The sequence below is a fragment of the Lynx canadensis genome, chromosome B4 (assembly GCF_007474595.2).
Source record: "Lynx canadensis isolate LIC74 chromosome B4, mLynCan4.pri.v2, whole genome shotgun sequence".
Taxonomy (NCBI): Eukaryota; Metazoa; Chordata; class Mammalia; order Carnivora; family Felidae; genus Lynx; species Lynx canadensis.
Genome location: NC_044309.1, coordinates 59,655,763 through 59,674,191, shown reverse-complemented (window position 1 = coordinate 59,674,191; position 18,429 = coordinate 59,655,763). Strand labels below are relative to the sequence as shown.

Sequence of the window (18,429 nt, the reverse complement as noted above, 5' to 3'; positions counted from 1 at the left end):
TGGATACATTTGTATAATTTCATGGGCACCTCTGGAAATTCATTGGGTCTCTGCGGCTCCTAGTTAGGAACCCCTGTGTTTGGTTTCCATGTAATTAATTCTCACAACAGCTCAACAAAGTAGTCTTAATGCATGGTTTTACGTTTGAGGAAACAGCTTGGACAAAGGAATGTCCACATAACTATGTGACTGAAGTGGCCTGAATGAACAGCACGTTGGGCCTCCGTTTTTATGTAGAGCAGATTTTAGTTATCCTGAATTATAATCATCTTCCTTTCTTGGATGGGCCATAGTTGTCACTCTATTTATACTCCTGAGAAACTGATGACCAGAATTGCACATAGCTCTAAAGATGAGTGGTCCGTGTGAAGAGAATAGTGTCTCTTTCCAATACCCTTCCGGAGGAAGTGTGGCACTTTGGGTTGTTTTAGGTCATCAGAGCAGGTGGTTCTTTGAAACTGTTGACTCTGCAGTTCCTCAATTAGTATTTGAGTCATTTTCCCTTAGGCTTGTCAAGTTGAAACCCATCTGACGCTTTTTCCTCGCTTCTTCTTAGCTTTAAGAAAACGCTCTGAATCTGCTACCTCTTAACTTAGTATTTTGTTGTTCAAAAAGCTTTCCAGATTGTTGGGGTGAAGGGATGGAGTTAGGGAATGGTTGAGTGGAAGGATAAGGAGGATAATCCTGATTGTGATGATGGTTCCACAAGTGTCTATGTATATCAGTACTTACATAGCATTTTATTTACTTATTTAGGCTTATTTATTTTGAGAGAGAGACAGCGTGAGTAGATGAGGGGCAGAGAGAGATAGATGGAGAATCCCAGACAGGCTCCGCCCTATTAGCACAGAGACTGAAGCAGGACTTGAACTCCCGAAATCATGACCTGAGATCATGACCTGATCCAAAGTCGGATGCTTAACCAACTGAGCCACCCAGGTGCCCCTATAGTATTCTTTATGTGTAGTTTATAATATATCAATTATAGCTCATTTTATTTAAAAAACTTTCCAGTTTAGGGACAGTGCTCATCTTTTTGTCTTTGTAGTGATAGTTAATTTGTATATTGGGCCTACGAGATGGAGGCTGGCTCACTGGCCCGGTTCATATCACAAATCTAAACCTGAGTCAACTTGCACCTCTCCTGTCAGATAAACCTAGCATGCTAGTCACAGTGCTACAACTCTGCTTTAGCTAGCTAGCTTTAGGAAATAGGACCTGCTAGCCTTTATAAGGAAATCCCTGACGTCCTAGCCAAAGTGAGCTATAAAACTCACTTTTGCCCCCAGTGCCTCAGGAACAGTGCTCCACTGCTTGTAAGGCACTGTTCTCCCCCAGTCTGTGGGTTGTTTTTCCTTGAATAAAGGACACCAAACTCTCTACTGAATTGTTTTTTCTTTTGACAGTAGTCTTAGTACTTCACATAGGAAATCTTAATTTGGGGAATTGAAAAACTTGAGAATTTCACTGTGCATCTGCTATTCCTATCAAAGGTCATATACTTCAATAGTTCTTCCATGTGTACGTGTGTGCACCCATATATAGACATGAAAAGAATTCTTTAATTATATAAGGAAGGTCTGTGTTTGTTCTTGTTTTGAGAAAGTTTGAAATAGGACATGCATACTAGATCAAGTCTGGAATTTAAATATTTCGCTCGGGGCGCCTGGGTGGCGCAGTCGGTTAAGCGTCCGACTGCAGCCAGGTCACGATCTCGCGGTCCGTGAGTTCGAGCCCCGCGTCAGGCTCTGGGCTGATGGCTCAGAGCCTGGAGCCTGTTTCCGATTCTGTGTCTCCGTCTCTCTCTGCCCCTCCCCCGTTCATGCTCTGTCTCTCTCTGTCCCAAAAATAAATAAAAAAACGTTGAAAAAAAAAAATTTTAAATATTTCGCTCAACTCCTTATTCATGATGATTCTTTTTTACCTTATTGCAGACTCTCCTTCCCAATACCTCAGGGACAGGCACTGACAAAGGACTGGTTTTCATTCTTAGACCAGAGCAGAGTATGTGCACTTTGTATTTGCAGACTTTAGATGCTGAGCCTGTCCAAAACATGGCCATTCCACTCTCCTATTCAGAAAGAGGTAACCTTCCTGTTTTCGACTTTCTATTTACTCTCCAGATTGTGGAACTTTTTCATGAAAATTCTGGGGAAACTATAATCCTTTTAAAAGTGTTTATTGCAAGTACAGTATATTGGATCAAAGATTTTAACAGCAAAGGAATCAGAGCATGATGATTGAAAGCCCAGGTAGGGGCATAGGAGAATGCAGTCATTAATTAAAAAAAAAAAAAATTTAAGGAGCCCTTGAAAAAGCATTAACAGAAAAGGCAGGGTACAGTCCTTAACACTTTACCTGATTATTCCAGGCAGAGGAAGGCATGGGAGAAGAATGGAGAGTATTTAGAGAATGGCAGAATATTGGGTGTGGCTGGAGCCAGAGTGTGAAGGGCTTTGTGTACAATTTAAGGTTTACATTCTATTCTGAAGGAGCATTGCGCTTTTAAGCAGAGGAATGATCTGTATTTCAGCTATCAGAAAATTAACTCTAGAAGCAGTGTGGGGAGTATTTGGAGAGGGCATAGCAGAGTCAAGACTCAGCATACCTTTAAGCGCTCAAAGTGAGAAGGTGTTTGGAAAGTAGCACTGATAAGACACAATGACCAGTGGTTATGTATTATGAAAAGGAGGAACATAGGCTTCCCATTTGGCTAGCTGGGAGATAGTGATGCAAAATAGGTAGGGTTGAGATAGAGTTGTGATGCTGGATTGGTTTAGGTGATAAGGATGGGGTAGTTGTGACTACAGTTAGGGACACTGTGAATCTGAGATGCTTACAGGACATCTGGATGGAAGGGCATAGTAGGGAGTTTAAGGGTATGGAGTGGAGCGCTGAGGTGAGATGTCCAACTAAAAGGTTCTTAGTAAAAGCCAGAGAAGTGAGTAAGATTATCTAGGCATGTACTTAGAGACTTATCTGGAAAACATAATAGCAGATACTTTCAAGGTGCCTACCACATGTCGGGCACTGTTTCGGGGGATGCTAACTGCTGAGGAATAAGCATAAGACTAAAGAGGAGTCAAGGAAGTGACTGAAAGTGTCCATATGATAGTGCAGTGAAGAGTCAGCAGTGGCCTTTAATGACACTCATTTTAGTGGCACAATGGGGATGAAAACTAGATTACAGTGCTTGAGAAGTGAAGGTGAGGTGAGGAAATTTCGACCACTCCTTGTGTTATATGTAGCAAAGGGTAATTTATTTAGAAAAGGAAAACCAGAGCCTTTGACTTTTTATCGAGGACAGCATATAAAGAAAAATCACGAACAGTATGGCTTCAGTTCCAATCCGTATCCTTTTCTCGGGTGTGGTAAAGATTTGTAAATGCAGGAAAAGGAGAGTATGAAAGAAGAGCAATGTTGAAACATAGGCACACGTTCAGTTTCTCCATTACAGAACTGGCCAGGGGAAGTCAACCACCAGAATTCCATCAGTTTACGGAAACCAGGACCCAACCATGGGAGTGATTGATCGGATGAGTGTGTGAAATTGAGATCTTGTAGATCTTGAACTTGGTTTACCTTGATCTGTCTTATCTCAACCTTTCCATTTGAGTCCACCATATACAGTTCTTCGTATAGAGTTGAGCTCATGTCAAGTGACTTGTTTAAGTTTTGTCATGCTTAAGGGCATGAATAGGATTCCTAATGAGAAAAAAAGAGCTGTTTTAGCCACATTATTGATGTAAATGGAATACCCAAAATTTGTATTTAATTAAATATCCAAATGCTATTCTGATATGTGATCTTGTGAGTCTTGTATTTTTACTACTTTATATACACAGACTGTTTCAGCACTGAGGATGACATCATCTTTCTTCCTGTTGAAAGAAGCATGTGAAAAGTGGACACCCCTTTCTTTATTACCGTGGAGTTCCTTTTCTCTTTGGCAGTGTTTTTTCCCCTTTATCCCTGGGTTCTTAAGCTCTTTTTGTGGGTTCGTAGACTCTCAAAATCTAACGAAAACCTCTCTCCTTAGGACATGCACACATTCGACACTTGGCATACAATTTCAGGGTGTTCTTGGGACCTCTGGAGCCCATTCTTGGATACCAGCTCAAGAATATCTGTTTCCAGACCTTTTCAACTCTAGAGCAGGGTTGGCAAACATAGACCACGAGCCAAATCCAGCGTCTGCATGTTTTGTACATAAAGTCTTACTAGAAATGGCCGTGTTTGCCTACATTACTGCCTATGGCTGCTTTCGTGCCATGAGGGCAGGGTTCAGTAGTTGCCACAGAACCTGCCAGGTGTGTGAAACCTGAAACATTCCCAGTCACACCCTTTACAGAAATTGCTTGCTAACCTCAATTAACTTTTCCTTCTTTAATCTCAGTTCATGTGGTAGTGTAAAACCAGAAGCTCTATTATATTTATTTAGCTTCTATATGGGAAGTCCTTATAAGAGTAGAGTTCTGGTTTTCTGAGTATGATTTGAATATATAAGAATTCTATGTTGAGTAACTTACTTTTTTTCATCCAGATCCTATCCCTGGAGGCTGTAATTTGGAGTTTGATTTAGATATTGACCCCAACATTTACTTGGAGTATAATTTCTTTGAGACAACTATTAAATTTGCTCCAGCAAACCTTGGCTATGCAAGGTATGTCTATTTCCTGTCTCCTAAAACTGCTTTTAGGACATACATGATCAGCTACTATGTAGATTCGGTAAACTCTCAAAATTCATGGTTCTCTTTAGTAAACTTGAATTGTTCACTTTTTCTTTTTTCAGAATGGAGGTAATTTAAGCATTGTAAGTAATACTTCAAGCTGTCACAATTAACATTGGCCCCTTCCATTCTTAGGAAGAGCCAGGTGTTGAGTCTCTATTGTGAGCTTAGACGTACATTTAGTTTCTGTAAAGAGTTTTGAATATGGAAAGCATTCTGAAGCCATGAAACACCCGTATCTTTTTGTAAAGATTTTATTATTTTAATTAAAACTCTGCCTTAGTTTGTACTTCAATAGTAATGATAGCTAACATTGAGTAACATTTGAATGCTGTTTGTGCATCATCCATAGTGCTGAATGCTGTATCTTCTTGTCCATTTGATCCTAACAGTCTTATTAAGAAGAGGTGGTGTTTTTATTTTATAGAGTGGTTCCCTAAGGGTTATTTAGATTTAGTGACATGCCCACATACACATAGCTAACAAGTGGCGAAGCTACATTTCACTCCAGGCCTGACTGACATTATTAGCATCTGGTTATTTAGCCATACTGCCTCTCAGTATGTTACTTTTCTTCACAATGCCAAAATTGGAATCGATGCAGAAGTTTGAAATTTGAGCTTTTGGTTCCTTTTATAGATGGGACATGCACCACAAGAGATTGATGTTCAATTTTGTTGGTTGACTTTAGAGGCACAAATCCTCCGCCATGTGACATTGGGATGGAACGGGACTCTAGGTGGAGGTTGCTGTATGATGTCTATCAGTATTTTCTGCCTGAGAATGACCTCACCGAAGAGGGGTTGCTGAAGCATCTGCAGAGGATGGCCGAGGTGCCTCAGGTGAAGGCCAATGCTATCAAGGTAAATCTGGTTCTTAATTTGTGTGGGCCAGATTTGTAAGAGCTGGGAAGGGGAGAAGCTTCCTGGAGCTTACTTCTTTACTGTGTCCTTGGTCTTTCTGGGATTCTCACTTTATTATCTTTTATTTCATTATTGTCTTGTTAGTGATATCCCAGAGTAATGTTGGCTTTTGAGGAAGTGCTTTAAAGTGTATTACAGGGGCGCCTGGGTGGCGCAGTCGGTTAAGCGTCCGACTTCAGCCAGGTCACGATCTCGCGGTCCGTGAGTTCGAGCCCCGCGTCGGGCTCTGGGCTGATGGCTCAGAGCCTGGAGCCTGTTTCCGATTCTGTGTCTCCCTCTCTCTCTGCCCCTCCCCCGTTCATGCTCTGTCTCTCTCTGTCCCAAAAATAAATAAACGTTGAAAAAAAAAAAAATAAAGTGTATTACATTTTGGGGCGCCTGGGTGGCTCAGCCGGTTAAGCCTCTGACTTCGGCTCAGGTCATCATCTCACGGTTCGTGAGTTAGAGACCCACGTTGGGCTCTGTACTGACAGCTCACAGCCTGGAGCCTGCTTTAGATTATGTGTCTCCATCTCTCTCTGCCCCTCTCCCACTCACATTCTGTCTCTCAAAAATGAATGTTAAAAAACTTTTGGCAAGTGTAAAAGTTACAGTGTTTTGACAAAAGACAATGAGAAACTGTTTAAGGATGTACATATTGTTATTAATATATATATATATATTTTTAAGGTTTATTTATTTATTTTGAGAGAGTGTGAAAGCATGAGTAGAGGAGGGGCAGAGAGAATTCCAAGCAGGCTCCGCGCTGTCAGCACAGAGCCTGACTCAGGGCTCGAACCCTCGCAGACTGAGATCATGACATGAGCTGAAACCAGTGAGTTGGACCCTTAACTGACTGAGCCACGTGGGTGCCCACACGTTGTCATTAATATTTAAACCCAAACTCAAAGCCTCTAACTTGGAGCAAAAGTTTTCTCTGACCCTTTTGAACCCCTGTAAACTCTTGGTATACCAAGTGTAGGCTACCGACCCCCAGCAGCATTGGCATCACCTGGGAGTTTGTTAGAATTACAGACTCCTCAGCTCCACCCAGGACCGACTGAATCAAAATTTGAGTTTTGAGGTCCCAAGGTGATTCCTATGCATATTAAAATTTGAGATTCATGCTATAGATCATTTTTGTGGAGGGCAGGATTTATGTCTTAAAAGGTACCTGAAAGCAGTGTAACCTATAGGTTCATCCTTCAGTCTAATGGTTAATGGGTAGAGTTTTTATAGACTGCTCTGATTCTTCCCAGAGGGCTGATAGGTTACAGATTAGGTAGAAAGAAGTGACTGAAACAGAGCATACGTGATTAGCCCAGGGGCCTCAGTCTGTTGAAGAGCAAGATCTCATTTTGTTGCCATGTCACCTAGGATGTCATGGTCGCATGCTAAGAAGGAGCCTTATACAAGAAAACTCGCTGTGCTTATTCACAAATTTGGAAGGTCTTTTGGATAAGTTTACCAGTTGCCTTTTTACATAGAAAATTTTGAAGATTGTTTGTATTCTCATGAAGAATACAAGAATTCATGTAAGAGGAGCTTTTTAGGTTACTTTTTAACTTTAAGAGTTAGAATATTGTATGCCAGAGTTGAAGGAAACCCTCCGTGACTAATGAGGACATGTGTGAAAAACTGGAGACTTTGAAGAGGTTTATACTGGCCAACTTTGGGACAATTCAGTCATCAAAAAGAATAATGATTGCTTATAAGTTTTGAATAAAAACAAGACCACACTGATACTAAGAAAGAAAAAAAAAAAAGAGGGGCACCTGGGTGGCTCAGTCGGTTAAGCCTCTGACTTTGGCTCAGGTCATGATCTTGTGGTTTATAGGTTCGAGCCTTGCTTCGGGCTCTGTGCTGACAGTTCAGAGCCTGGAGCCTGCTTCGAATTCTGTGTCTCCCTCTCTCTCTGCCCCTCCCTCCTCATGCTCTGTCTCTCCTTCAAAAATAAATAAACATCAAAAAAAATATTTTTTTTTTAAAGAAAGAAAAAGAAAACTCGTCAGTTGCTATCATTGGAGAAGATTCTTCTACCAAATTACTCTGGAAATTGATACAGGGAAGGAATTTACACTGCCTTTTGTAAAAGAGGAACTGAAATTCATCCTAGTTGATGAGAGAAAGCTCTTTACTGAATAATGCTGGCCAATATATGTAGAAGGAGTATTAGGATTAGAAAATCACCTTTCTTTGAACCCTAGTGAAATAATTCAGGCAAGGATCATCAGATGAAAGATTGTTGGGGAACAGGATATTCTCAGGATGCCTAAATAGCATGCTGAGATTAATTCTAATTGCCAAAGGGAAAAGTACTTTTGAAATGGAATGATCTGAGGGTCTCCATCTTATCCATGTGGTCAGTTGGATTCACTGATGGCAGGTTGGCTTGCGTTATATGCTCATACGGCACAATCTGACATCATCACCATCATCTATAAAGTATTCTAGCAAAATATGTTTAACTGAATTCAGTCCATTGTAATACCTGTTTGCAGAAAATACATGGGATAAAAGAATAAGTCGGATACCTTGAGCACAATCTGACAAATCCAGATTGTGGAATGTTCAGTAAGACAACTGCTCTTGTTTCGTTTGTTTTGTTTTTTGTTTTTTTTTAGATTTTATTTTTAAGTAATCTCTACACCCAATGTAGGACTTGAATTTACAATACTGAGGTCAAGAGTCGCATGCTGGGGCACCTGGGCAGCTCAGTCCATTGAGCATCCAACTCTTGGTTTCTGCTTAGGTCATGATCTCACAGTTCGTGAGTTCGAGCTCTGTATTGGGCTCTGCGCTGACAACATAGAGCCTGCTTGGGATTCTCTCTCTCCTTCTCTCTCTGACTCTCTCTCTCTGTTTCAAAATGGTTAAATAAACTTAAAAAAACAAAAACAAAAAAAGGAGTCTCATGCTTTACCAACTGAGCCAGTCAGATGCCCCTATAAGACAACTGTTCTTAGATCTCCTTAAAGGTCATTGGATGGGTGGGAGGGAGTGATGGGAAGGATGATCCTAGATTGGAGATAAACACCATGCATAAAATGGTTGGATTTTGGTTAAGCGGTGGGGAACAGCTTTAAAAGACATACGGGAAAATCTGAATATGGACTGTGTATTAAATTATAAGAGATTATTGATTTTCTTAGGTGAGCAAAGGCATTAGGGATTTATAGAATACCCTCGCACTTAGTGCCTTGCTACTCAGAGTGTAGATGAATGGGTAGCATTGACATCACCTGAAGAGTGCTAAAAAAGTGGACCCTCTCTCGGGTGCCTCCTCTGACCAACAGAATCAGAATCTGAATTATAACAAGTTCTACCAGTGATTTACAGGCACATTAGGTTTGAGAAACACTGTTTTAGAGTGTGCACATTGAAGCATTTAGGAGTGAAATGTTGTATCTGTAACTTACTGTAAAATGGTTCAGCAGGAAAAAGAGGAAGAAGGAGAGAGGAATAAAAAAAATACAAAACATTAACAATTGTTAAATATAAGTGGTGGTATATATAGTTCATTCATTTTATTCTTTCAACATTTCTATAAGGTTGAATTATTCATAATAAAAAATTTGGGGGTAGGAGGTAATGTTAACATTTTGTTGAACTTGACCAGTCCTTTGCCAGAAACATATTTTTGAAGGCTAAGCAATATTTTTAAACAGAAGTTTTCTAAGAGGCTTGTAATTATTCCTGAAACTCTAATATTAAATGTTTTAACTTTTATTAGCAGGAACATATTTGTGTATTCTGGCCATGTAGGACCTTTGTTTCTTCTGTTACATATATCTAAAAACACATATCTTCTGTTACCTATCTAAAAATTAACAAGCTTTAAAAGGGAGTTTTTGAAGTGAAAGACTACTGCATAATACAACTATGTGGAATGTTTTCTTACTGCAGAGTCTGTTAGACAAAAATAAATGGGTCCTGTGAGATGTTAGTAAACACTTGTCTATGGCAGTTCTATAGCTAGTAGCAATAGCTAACATTTGTTGAACACTAACTCTGTGTCAAGCATTGTGCTGAGTATGAAGAGAAGAAGGACTAGTGAGCAGAATAAATCTGGCTCTTGCCCTTGTGTTTATAATCTAGCATATGAGAAAAAAATTTTCAATTTTGTCCTAGTGTTTACACTTTTACTTACATCGTTGACATTTGATGCTATACAAAAACTTTAGAAGCATTTTGTGTAAGAACTTCCTTATAGTAGCATGTATATAAACTGTGTAGGACAATCTTTTGACAGAGCTAAATGGGTCGGTATGTATTTTAAACAAGAATTATAACTTAATATTACAATTTAATATCACATGTAGGTGGGATTATAATAGAACAGCTTTTTAAAAAAATCTGAACACTAATCACAGATTATTTTTGGCTTCAGGTGGTTACCCTCACAGCTAATGATAAGACAACTGTTTCCTTCTCCTCCCTCCGAGGACAAGGTGTCATTTATAACATTGTTGTTCGGGATCCATTTCTAAATACATCTGCTGCTTATGTTCCTGCTCATACATATGCTTGCAGCTTTGCGGCCGTGGAGGGTAATTGTTCTTCCCTTGGTGAGTATATGGATTTAAACTTTGAAATTTCTTCTTCGACTTTGCAGGTTTATGTCAACCAATACAGAACATAAGAATATTGAAAAGTGCTTTTGTCTAGTCTTCATTCAGTAGATGCCTTTTGAGCCCCTCCATTATTCCATCTGTTTCTAGGCACAGGTATATATGCAGCAGTGAACAAAACAGACAAGACACCTGCTCTTTCGGAGCTTATGTTCCAGCAGGGGAGATGAGCCAGACAAGATAAATTTGTAAAATACACATCATGTGAGGAACTGATGAGCACTAAGAAGTGAAAATTACATAGGGAAGGTAGATAACAAGTGGCAGTGAGGGGGGAGTTTTGAGAGAGATGGCCAGGGAAGCCCATGGTGGGGAGCTAACCATTGAGTAGAGACCCGAGGTGAGGCAGGGAACCACACATGTCTGAGCAATACTGCCAGGCAGAGGGAACAAAGGTCCTCAGATAGGAGCCTTCTCGGTGTGTTTGAAGAACTTCTGTGAGAAGTGGCTGGAGGAGACTGGGGAGGGTGAAAGGTGCAGCCACGTAGGTCACAGTGCGGGAGTCAGCTTCTGTTCAGAGTGAAATGGAAAGGCTTTGGAGGTTTTGAGCAGGGAATGCCATGATCTGACTCCTATTTTGACGGTATCACTCGGCTGCTTTTTTGAGAAAAGTCAGGGCAAGATCAGAAATGGAGATTGATTAGCAGGCCATGGTAATACAGATGAGAGAGGACGGTGGTTTAGATAGAATGGTGGCATTGAGGGGTTGCAAGATCGTGCGTGTGTGTATTTAACATTTTATTCTGAAATAGTTTCACAGAAAAGATGAAGAAATACTAAGAATTACTGCATAATCTTCACCCGGATTCCTCAGAATGTTAACGTTATCATGCTGTTTGCTTTGTAACTCTCTGTAATGCGCTCATGTGCACATACATTACCTTTCCCTGTGAGCTGTTTGAGAGGAAGTTGCAGACATGAAGACCTTTTTCCCTTAAATTTTATTTTCTTATGTAAGCATAGTAAAAAGATCAAATTCACAAAATTGACAGTAATTCACATCACTGTTATTTAATATTACAGACGCTACCAAATTTCACTAGTCATTCCACTAATTGCCTTTATTTTAAAAAATGTGATCACGTGTTGCATTTAACTGATATGTCTCTTTAGTCTTCTGTAATCTGGAACGATTACTTAGTCTCATTTTGTCTTTCAAGACCTTGACCTATGTGAACTTGCAGTTCGTGAGTTCAAGCCCCACGTCAGGCTCTGCACTGACAGTACGGAGCCTATTTGGGTTCTCCCTCTCCCTCTCTCTGTTCCTCCCCTGCTTGCGCGCACTCTCTTTTTCTCTCTTTCAAAATAAGTAACCTCAAAAAAAAAAAAAGTCCTTGACCTTTTTGAGGAGTAGGTGCTATTTTTTTCTTTTTTTAGAAGATCATCAGTTGGGGTTTGTCTCATGTTTCCTCGTGATTAAATTCACAGTTTGCATTTTTGGCAGGAATACAAAGAAGTGATGTTGTGTCCCACTCGGGGCACTTTATATCTATTTGTCCCATTACCGGTGGTGGTAACATTGAATATTCGGATAGTGGTGTCTGCCAGGTTTCTCCTTTGTAAAGTAACTGTTTTCCTTTTAAGTATTTTTGGGCAGGACTCTGAATGCAGCTAGATATCCCCTTCTTCAATTCTCCCTTGCTAGGTTTAGCATCCCATGATCTTCGCCTGAAACGTTCATTACTCCGTGGTTGCCAAATGGCAATTTTCTAATTTCATCAATTTTCATAGTTATTAGTTGGCATTCTGTTGTAAGGAAAAGCTTTCTTTTCTCCCCTATTTAATTTATGTATTTATATACAAGAACCCATGGATTCTTAATTCTCTGGATTATAATCTCACTATCGTTATTTTCATGTTCAGATTGTCCCAGAGTTGACCCATGAGTGGCTGCATGTAGTTTGAAATAGTGAGTTAGTAGTAGTTGCTGGTGGGTTAGATGAGGCGGTTGAAGAGAGGTGAAAAGGATGACTGCCGTTTTAACCCCGAGCAACTAGAGAGCTAGGGCTGCCATTCACGGAGGCAGGAAAGACTGTTGGAGGAGCAGGTTTGGGAGGATGTATCAGGAGTTCAGTTTTGGACACGTTCAGTTTGAGAACCTTAGGAGGCATTCAAATGGACATGTTGGATTGACAGTTGGTTATATGTATGCTGGAATTCAGGGGAGAGGTTTGGGCTGGAGATTACCTTGGAAGTCATCAGCTTAATAGATGGCATTTAAGGCCATGGACTAAATGGCATTACCTGTGGAGTGAGAATGTAGAAAAGGAACGGAGTCTAAGGATACTAGGCACTCCAGTGTTTGGAGGTCGGGAAATTAGGAACTGAAAAATGACCGTTGGATTTAGCAATGTGGAGGCTGTTGGTTGGAGCTGTTTCATTGGAGTGCTAGGGTAAGCCTTACCAGAGTATGCTCAAGAACAAATAGGAGGAAAGAAATTGGAGAAGAGTCCAAATAGCACTATCAAAGAGTTTTGCTCTAAAGAATGAAGTCTCTCCACTGTGTTTGGTCTGGGCTTCCTCTCCTCTGCTGGAGCTGTATCACATCCCACCCAGTCTTCCACAACCATGCTCAGGATCCTGGAGAGATACAGTGTAGGAGACCCAGGCAGATGTAAATTTTGTGTTTTCACTGATAGACTTAATCTCATCTGCATTCCTCTACTCCCCTTCCCTTGAGCCCTTCCATACTAGAGGCCCTCCTAATCAGAGCCTCTCTCTCCTGGGTCTCAGTCTGTATGTGTTAGCCTAAGAAGGAGAGCTCTGATCCTATTACTCCAACCTAGGGTTGACCCCTCCTAGTAACATTGGTCCGGTTGTTGCTTTCATTTTCAAGCTCCATGTATGTGAGGATGTCCTTCCTGAGCTTGAATAGGGAGGAAGTATCCACATTGCCTTTTTTTTTTTTTTTTAAATGTTTATTTATTTTTGAGAGAGATAGAGTGCAAGTGGAGGGGCAGAGAGAGTGAGACATAGAATCTGAAGTGGGCTTTGCGCTGATGGCAGAGAGTCCGATGTGGGACTCAAACTTGCAAACCATCAGATCATGACTTGAGCCCAAGTCAGATACTCAACCGCCTGAGACACCCAGGTGCCCCCACATTGCCTTTTAATTAAGACCTTGGCCTGTGTATCATAACCTAGAGTGATACTGTGATGATTGAAGACCCTCTACACTTGGACTGTCTTCCATTCTCCCCATCCGTTCACTCCTTTGTCTGCACTGCCCCCAAAAGTGCCCATTTCGCCTCTCGTGTTGTCTCTAGGGTCTACCTGTTATGAAACCTTCTGCTGTCTGGTTTTACCTGGATGTTTTTTTCTGTCCTTTCCTGGTACTGTGTGATAGGGGGTTCTGTTTAGTTTCTCTCTGCTGCCTAATATCATGGAGGAATATCTAACTGTGGGTGTCAGGTTTTATTGGGGAAGCAGATATTTCTAACCTTGATGATTATACTTACTGGAAACTGCCACTACATTTTATTTAAAAAAGAATTATCCCAGCAATCTCCATGTTTGTGGTATAAAGATTAAGTCATAGAACAGCATTCAGCCACAGGTCTGAAATAAGCAGAACAGGGCATTTTATCTTTTGTTTCATCTTTCTTTTGGGTGCTTTGTTCTCAGAAACACTGCTGTGTGGGTATGTATCATACCCTGCAAATTCTGGCTTGTGTTTCTTACTTAAATGTAGCTCTTCATGGTATTTGCATCTGAGCACCCTTAAGTGTTTTATGTGTTTTGATCTGTGGCAGGTTAAAACATTTTTCACATGAAATTGTACAGGTGTTTTCATCTTTAGTTCAGGGGTTATTTTCTTGTGTTTATCTCACAAGGAGTCATGACGGTGAATTTAGTGAGTGCATTTTTCTGTTTAGTAAGCTGTATCTTTCAGTTCATGTTATTTATAAGTTGGTGCCTATTAAGGACCATGAGATTTGGGATTCTTTGGCATCATGAAGCATATTGTGCTTTATTGTTAGAGTGCTTCAATTTTTTTCAAAAGCGGTATGTGTAATGAAGATGGGCAGTAATTTGTTCATGTGCGATATATAGTGTAATGCCTGTTCTTTTATTTTAATGTGAGTTTTGGTTAAATTTTTTTGTTACGATGAGCTTCAAAGAACCTTCCTATACCACTTTTTCAGTCTTAACAGTTTTGATTCATGGCTATTATTTTGTTTCAGCTATATGCACACCTGGGTCTCTGTCTCCCAGCCCTCCGTTATTATTTTTTTAAATATTTTATTTTTTAGTTTAATTTGCTATTATTATTTTCTAATGTTTTTATGTTTTAAGAGAGTGGAAGTGGGGGAATGGCAGAGAGAGGGGAACAGAGGATCCGAAGTGGGCTGTGTGCTGACAGGCTGACAATACAGTGCTCCATGTGGGGCTTGAAGTCTCAAACCACTTGATCATGACCTGAGCTGAAGTCAGGTGCTCAACCTATTGAGCCACCAAGGCACCCCAAAGGTTTTTTTTTTAAGTAATCTCTACACCGAGTGTAGGGCCTGAACTCACAACTCTGAGATCAAGAGTCACATGCTCTACTGACTGAGCCAGCCAGGCACCCCTGGCCCTCCTTTATTATTGGATTTTCTTTTAATAGCAAATTCCTGGCTGTCCTTTTCCTCACAGAATTTCTGTGTGTGTGTGTATGTGTGTGTCTTAAAGATAAGTGCCGTTTTTGGGGCGCCTGGGTGACTCAGTCGGATTGGCGTCCGACTTCAGCTCAGGTCACAATCTCACGGTCCGTGAGTTCGAGCCCCGCGTCGGGCTGTGGGCTGATGGCTCAAAGCCTGAGCCTGCTTCCGATTCTGTGTCTCCCTCTCTCTCTGCCCCTCCCCCGTTCATGCTGTGTCTCTCTTTGTCTCAAAAAAAAAAAAAAAAAAAAAAAGATAAGTGCCGTTTTTAAAAAGTAATAGCCACAGTATCACCAACATAAGTTTCAGTGAAAAATTTTGAAGATAATTTTTTAATAGCATCAAATTAACAGCCAGTATTTGCATTTTCCCAATCATCCCAATTGTTTTTCAGGTTTTTTAAAATTTAAATTAGGTTTCACATGAGGCCTATATATCATATTTAGTTGATGTGTCTTAAAAAAATTTTATTTTATTTTACATTTATTTATTTTTGAGAGACAGAGACAGAGCACAAGTTGGGGAGGGACTGAGAGAGAAGGAGACACAGAATCCTAAGCAGGCTCCCCAGGCTCTGAGCCGTCAGCACAGAGCCTGATGTGGGGCTCGAACCCACAAACCGCGAGATCATGACCTGAGCCGAAGTCGGACGTTCAACTGACTGAGCCACGCAGGCGCCCCTAAAAAAACCTTTTTTTTAATGTTTATTTTTGAGCACGAGAGTCATAGCGGGGAGGGGCAGAGAGAGAGAGAGAGGGAGACACAGAATCCGAAGCAGGCTCCAGGCTCAGCTGTCAGCACAGAGTCCAACGCAGAGCTCGAACTCAGGAACAGTGAGATCATGACCTGAGCCTGAGTCGGACGCTTACCTGACTGAGCCACCCAGGCGCCCCTTGAAATGTCTTTTAAATCTCTTTTTATCCCTAGTTCTCCCCCTTTGTTGCCCTCCTTTTTTCTTGTAGTTTGTGAAGAAACAGAACTATTAGTTGCGTGTGTGCGTGCGCGCTCACACACAAGAGCCCAAGAATATGTCACAATAGAGCTACATACCTCGTCAGGAAGCATGTATTGTCTGGTTCCTCTTTTGGTTATAGCAGTAGCATTGGTCTTCATTGCCCACATAAAATAATTGGTTAGGGCTGGCAAGGGTATTTTTAAAGTAAGTTTATAATATATATATATGTGTGAAATAAATTATTGTCAGTTCACTTTGCTTTTTTCGTGATGCTTTGTTCTAATACCAGGATCAAACTGGATCTATTATCCACTAAATTTTTGTTTCTTTTAGGAAGAGTGTCAACCAAAGTGTTCTTCACCCTTTTTGCCCTGCTTGGTCTCTTCATTTGTTTCTTTGGACACAGATTCTGGAAAACAGGTATTTTGCTATAGTTGCTATTTTCAGGCGCTGTGGTCTTTTTTGCTTAAATTCTGCTAGGAGATTTATGACCTCTAAGTAGATTAAGTAACTGCTTATCTCCAACTGTCTTCATAGATTTGTGACTGGGGTTCTTTCAGTAAAGATTTTACTTAGTTGCTGTGCTTTTTAATTTTTTCTCTTAATGATGGAGTGTAACTTCCTCTTCTTAGGAGGGAAACAAGACTGGATTTGCGCAGCAAACTTCTTCAATTGCTAGCTAGGTCAGATAGCCAACTAAAAATAACTGGTTGGAAATCAGGACATCTGTGTAAGAATATGTGGATTTTGGTATTGGTGGTTGATGATGTTTCCTATAAATCATGCTGCAGGTCTGTGGTATATTATATGTAGATTGAAATGTCTGCTTAGTCCTAGGAGGTTGAGACTGCAAACAGGAACTCCCACAATCTTCTCGGTGAAAACCATTCAGGGAGTGAAATACCATAGTTCCTCCCCTTCCCCCATCCATGGGGCATACTTTCCAAGACCCCTAGTGGATGCCTGAAACTACTGACAGTACTTGGACCCTATATATACTATGTTTCTTCCTGTAATACATACCTATGATAAAGGTTAATTTATAAATCGGGCACAGTAAGAAATTAACAACAGCAATGCAATAGAATAATTATGGCAATATGCTGTAATAAAAGTTATGTCAGTGTGGTCCCCCTCTCTCAAAATATCTTCTTGTTCTGCACTCACCTTCTTGTGCTGATGTGAGATGATAAAATGCCTGTACGATGAGATGATGTGAGTTGTATGATGTAGGTAAGAATTGGCACACAGTGAGCTTTAGGCTACTGTTGACCTTTTGGTGAACCTCAGGAGGAGGATCATCTGTTTCCGGACCATGGGGTAACCGAAGCCGTGAAAAGAGTATCCACGGATAAGGGGGGAATGACTGTATACGTTATGCTCGCTGAATTGATTTGAATTTTTGGGCTGCCTTTTATGTAACAATGTTTTCAATTACTAAAAAAAAAAATCCTAATTTAATTCATTAACAAGGGGTATACTGGAGCATCAAGGGAAGAGTGAAAATAATCCTGATCTCAAACTCTTTAAACTTGCTTTAATAAATTACGAATTAAAATATGCATTTCTTTCTCAATTACTATATTTTTTTCTTGATTGAGAAGAAAATATTGTGAAGAATGTTTCATTCCTCAAAGTATAGAATGCTTCTGTAACAAAGAATTTAATTTTTAAGCCCCAGGCAAGGTCCCAAATATATTACTAGGTATTTTAGTGGGTGAAGACAGTGATTAATTATTCATCCTGGACAAAAAAGGATGAATTAAAGGAAGGTATAAAGGTCACTTTTTGCTTTAGAAGAGTTTGTTATTTTGCTTTATCTTTTTATTTTTGCTCATGTAACAAATTGAGTGTGATGAGATTCAGATCAGATACAATGACAAAAGTATACTGTTCTTGTTTTCAGTGGGAACTATGAGGATGTTAGAGTGAGCTATGAAATTAACAGTTAACAACTTACCAGCTGAAACTGACCTCTATGCAAGAGCATATCTAATAGTTAGTACTTTAATATCGCATTCATTTTAATATGATTTCTAAATTTTTCTTGCCTTTCAGGTAATTATTTCTTTCCTCTAAATGTCCTAATATGTGTAAATTCTGGGAGCTGAAGTATATATTTGTAGGTTAGAAATTTAAATTGCACTGTAAAAAAAAATACGTAACCATAGCTTGTATTTTTTTTTTTTTTTCTGGTGGTTTGCTACTAGAATTGTTTTTCATAGGCTTTATCTTCATGGGACTCTTCTTCTACATACTGATTACAAGACTGACACTTGTTAAATATGATGGTAAGTGAAAATAATACAGTTTCATTGGAAAGGTGTTATGTTCACACTCCCCCTTTCTTTGTGTAGTTTGACCAGTATTGTGTGTGCTATTACGTGTGTAAATAATGGACCACCCATAATGGAGACTTCTTTTCTAAACTACTTATTTAGACCTTCTCCTCTGGGTTTTTAATCTGCATGGTGAATTCCTTGGTACTTAGGGAAATGAAGGGCCATGTTGATTATAAACCTGTGTTCTAGCTCTGTAGTGTATTGAAGATAACGAGATTTATAACCA

At 40.0% G+C, this 18,429-nt stretch overlaps 1 protein-coding gene across 1 annotated transcript in view; it reads left to right on the top strand.

The window, feature by feature from the left end:
• Positions 1-18,429, top strand: part of TM7SF3 (transmembrane 7 superfamily member 3) — a 36,621-nt gene that overhangs the window by 11,246 nt on the left and 6,946 nt on the right. Inside the window, exons 3-8 of the mRNA XM_030322023.2 lie at positions 1,935-2,085; positions 4,544-4,664; positions 5,425-5,596; positions 10,026-10,203; positions 16,195-16,281; positions 18,072-18,152. Coding sequence (XP_030177883.1) covers positions 1,935-2,085; positions 4,544-4,664; positions 5,425-5,596; positions 10,026-10,203; positions 16,195-16,281; positions 18,072-18,152 — 790 coding nt within the window. The remainder of the gene's footprint in view (positions 1-1,934; positions 2,086-4,543; positions 4,665-5,424; positions 5,597-10,025; positions 10,204-16,194; positions 16,282-18,071; positions 18,153-18,429) is intronic.